The sequence below is a fragment of the Choristoneura fumiferana genome, chromosome Z (assembly GCF_025370935.1).
Source record: "Choristoneura fumiferana chromosome Z, NRCan_CFum_1, whole genome shotgun sequence".
In the NCBI taxonomy this organism is placed as follows: Eukaryota; Metazoa; Arthropoda; class Insecta; order Lepidoptera; family Tortricidae; genus Choristoneura; species Choristoneura fumiferana.
Window position 1 is genome coordinate 14,533,397 of NC_133472.1, and position 4,578 is coordinate 14,537,974.

The following is a 4,578-nucleotide window of genomic DNA, read 5'->3' on the forward strand; positions in this document are numbered from 1 at the left end:
CTTTGAAAGCCCATACTAAAAACCTCACGAACAGTGCGCAATCTAGTGAGACAAAAACGTTAGCCCTCATTGTGTTAACTTCTGTAATAAAAACATAATAAATACCGCTCATAAATGTACATGTAGGCATTTTTAATCCATTTGTGTTCGAAATACCGAGAAAAGTGTGTTACAATTTGACCGTTAATTCAAACCTTAAATTAAACGGAGTATAAGTAAGGCTAAAACTACGAATAGGTATATATTCGTAGGGCTAAAAGGAAGATATAACTCATGATCCATTAGGTCACATCCAAAGAGTATTAGTACCAAAGAGGAAGGAGAGACAAATTAGTACTATAGAGGTTACATCACTATAAATATAAATGAGTCTCTGGTGTCACGTTACATGCATATTACGTTTCTTAAAAATTTGATAGCTAAATTTATTTCGCATAACATAGTTCTTTATGAGCAAATATTTTACGGCAATGCAACTGAAATATACTTCCATATATATATATATATATATATATATATAGATCGCAGCAACTATTTTTGAGTAAAACGAAACGTGCGTCAAGTGTCACTCGCACCATGCTAGAATGAAAACACTGTAATGTTTTGTAATATTTATTAAAACATTTCGAGCTGCTACTATTCATTCAATTCAATATTTCAGTTTATTACGCTCTGCCAAACGATCTTAGATACAAGATTTATTACATATAAAACATTATAGACAAGGCACATAAATTACTGTCTAGTAATTACAAATAGAGTAGCCCGAAGGGTGCTATTATTATACATCAGTACGTACGATAATGGTAGCAGTATTTCTAAAAAGATACAGAAGTATGATACGTGTTAGTGTATTTTTCTTCTGTGTTGGTTGCGGCGTAACATTGTGTTTTTTACGAATTAGCTGTGCCAAAACTTCTGAATCTGCATTACCCAATTTTAAAAGACAAGTGGTAAATTACGACGATTTTGTGGAATTTGCTGTGCTCGTATTAACAAACCCAGACAATGCGAATAAGCGAAATGTTATTCGGAACACTTGGGGTAAATTTGTTTACAACTTATACATGCAAAATGGAGAGATAATGTACAAATGGAACCACAGCTGGACAGAAAAACGTAGTTCACGTCCCAAGTTCGTTCAAGTTTATTTCGTCATTGGAACTAAAGGTTTGAGCTCTGAAAAATGGGACAAGCTTGAAATGGAAGACAGTAGAAATAAGGATATGGTCTTCTTGAATGACTTGACTGACACATATGAAAATTTGGCTTTAAAAGTAAAGCTTTCTTTTCAATGGTTTAATGACAATTTGGATAACTTAAAATATTTAATCAAGTGTGATGATGATTCTTTTGTCAGGATAGATTTAATAGTTAAAGACTTGGAGGCCTCTGCTCCACTAATGAATTCGGATATGCTTAGTAAATATGTCACACAAAAGAACCAGGTGAGATGATGAAATTGATATGTATATGATGTTGAATGGTTTAGGTCATGCTTATTACTATACTAGCTATTGCCTGCGAAGAATTCTCTTTTATCACTGTGAGAACTATGCATTTTCCGAGTTAAAAAAAACTTCACCAGGACTCAAACTATCTGCATAGAGAATTTCATTTAAGTCAGTCAGTTTTACAAACTTGCATTTATAATACAGTGGTGGTCATGTAATTAAGAACGATTTGAAGTTCCAGATTATTTTTAACTAAATCATGTCATGTGTAGTCGTGGTTCCTTCTTAGAAGTAACTAGTTACGTTATGAAATAGCCACATGAATAGAGCAAACGGGATTAAGAATAAATAATATAATTGCTGTAGTTTTTTTACAAATTTTGTTTTTATTCTCTTTAGTAACAAATTCAAATAGTAATGAAGCTGGACAAATAATTAGGGATGATTTATTGAACTGTTTGAAAGTTTTTTTATTTGAAACTTAGATTAACTAAATCACACTAACGTGAAGTTTGTACACAAAAAAAAGCAATGTAATACATTTTAACTAAACTTAATTGTTAGTAGCATTTCCACGGCTTCTTATTACTGCCTTACACCGGCGAGGCATTGAATCTATCAATTTTTGACATTTCGCAAGAGAGATAGAGTTCCATTCTTCTAAGAATACGTCATACAGTTCTCTTAAATTGCTGCACTGTTGATTTGAAACCTTTTTCTTGACTTCGCGCCAAAGATGCTCTATTGGGTTAAGATCGGGGCTGTTGGCTGGCCAATCTAAGACAGAAACTGATTACGATGTGAGGAATTCCTTAACGGTACATACAGTATGCTTGGGATCATTGTTGTGCTGGAATGTCCAAATAACCAGAAGCATGCCTTCAGCATATGGTAACATTGTTTCTTCCAGTATGTTTTTTATTGAAATTGATCCATATTTCCTTCTATCAGCCTAACAGGTCCAACACCATGTCCAGAAAAACATCCCCAAATTTTTACATTTCCCCCGCCATGCTTTAAAGTCACTTTTGTGTACTTTGGGTCGAATGCTTTATTTGGAGGCCGTCCCGCCCTATTTATTTTTGCCTCGTCAGAAAAAAGAACGTTTTTCCACTGTCTGACTGTCCAGTTTTCATATCTTGCAAATGCAAGCCGGGGTTGCCTATGACACCGTTTCAACATAGGCACCTTCCTTGCTATCCTTCCGTGCAACTTTTTTTCTACCAAACGCCTTCGAATAGTGCGTGCCGAGACTGCTGAAGGGTTGTTTTCGCCAAAATATTATTTTCTCAACTCATTAGACCCTTTAAAAGGATTTTGTTTTGCCATACGAACGATATTTCGATCATCTCGACGAGATGCCTTTCTTTGTCTAGGTACACGCGGAACATTAGAAGTAGTTTGACACGTGTCAAAATGCTTTATGGCGTGAAACACCATAGTTTTTGAACATTGCAGATGATCGGCTATGTTATACGACCAATTCTAGTCGCGAAGTTTTAGTATTACTTCTCTTGTAGATTTATCACAAGTTTTATTTTTCCCCATTGTTTTTATATGAAGCAATCGCCTTTACGGCACTAAATGGCGCCAAAATTATTCAAATAATAACCTAAAACCACAAAGCGGCGGTCCGTTCTCTATTTAAATTTGAATAAAAAATAAACTATTCAGCGTTATTAATTATATGACCAGCCAGTAAGTAGTAATACTAGGTTTAGATGTAATGTATAAAGTTTATCTATTTATCTTTCAGCCAATTATATAAATGTATGTATGTATGTATGTGTATGTAATTATATGTATGTGTGTGTGTAATTTACCGCTAGTACGGAAAAATTTTACGATACCGAGAGAAGTACAAAAATATATATGCAGTTAGTAACACTTGTCACTTTGAAAAAATCTTCTCTATAAAAAATCGTTCTTAATTATATGACCACAACTGTATTAGTGGGATTACATTTGCTGCTGTTAGCTTATTTTGAGGAAACTGTTGCTACTGTCCTAAGGAAACTGCATTTGGTGATTAAATTCAGCCTGTTTAAAGTTCAATGTAAAGCAGGTCCTGGTATTAGCATTCCCCCTCCAGTGAATCCTGACTTTATCTGTACTTTGTTCTAATTCAGGTAATTTCTCAAATTCAACTTTCAAGAGTCAAATTGTAAAGTTTCATCCCATTTGTATAGCATCTGCCATCCAAGTTCAAAAACAATTTTCCCATCCCTCTATACATTAAATAAACTTAAAAAACCGGCCAAGTGTATGTTGGGCCAGTATGAGGTTCCATACTAATTAATTTGAGACATGTATTCAATATTAAGGGGCTGTTTCACCATCAAATATCAATTAACTAACTTAATGCAGTCAAGCTTGATAATTACTACCAACTTCGAAAAAAGAGTTTCCTTGTTGTATTTTTTACATATTTTTTATTTTATTTCAGAAGGTAACTTCACCATCAAAGGGCCTTTACTGGGGATACATGAATGGTCGAGCCCAAATAAACCGTTATAGTGGCAAGTGGCTGGAGCATGACTGGTTCCTATGTGACTATTATTTGCCTTATGCACTTGGAGGTGGATATGTCGTCTCCAGAAGCATTGTGGACTTTATTGGAAAGAATGCAGATCTATTAAGGTATATCTTCTATCTATATATATAAAAAAAAATGAATCACCGAAATGTATGTACGCACATAACTCCCGAACGACGGCACCAAATTGGATAATTCTTTTTCTTGTGTTTGTTATTGTCAGAACAAGGTTTGTGTGAAACAAAATAAAAAAAAGAATGTGGAAGAAGCCGCAGGCAACAGCTAGTTTGTTATAATCGTAACTGACAAGTTGTGAAAGTTTTAGTTGGTACTTAATAAAATAATAATTTGTATCTCAGAACTAGCCAATGTTACAACTTGCGAAGGCTATAAAAACTAGCCAAATCCGACCTTAGGCTTCAATATATTATCCTAAGTTATAAGAAGAAATGATATTTTAAGTTATAAAATATTTTATATTGTTATAAATAAATTTCAGGACTGACCATTGAACTTGGCACCCATTTAGATCTCACTTCTTTTGTCGTTAAATTCAACAATTAAGGCATCATAATATCATACTAATAT

At 33.9% G+C, this 4,578-nt stretch overlaps 1 protein-coding gene across 1 annotated transcript in view; it reads left to right on the forward strand.

Annotated features, from left to right (window-relative positions):
* The first annotated feature begins 574 nt into the window (after positions 1-574).
* The window catches only part of beta3GalTII (beta-1,3-galactosyltransferase 6), a 24,629-nt gene continuing 20,625 nt past the window's right edge, over positions 575-4,578 (forward strand). Inside the window, exons 1-2 of the mRNA XM_074088570.1 lie at positions 575-1,448; positions 3,901-4,094. Of these exons, the coding sequence (XP_073944671.1) occupies positions 804-1,448; positions 3,901-4,094 (839 nt within the window). The 5' untranslated portion in view covers positions 575-803. The remainder of the gene's footprint in view (positions 1,449-3,900; positions 4,095-4,578) is intronic.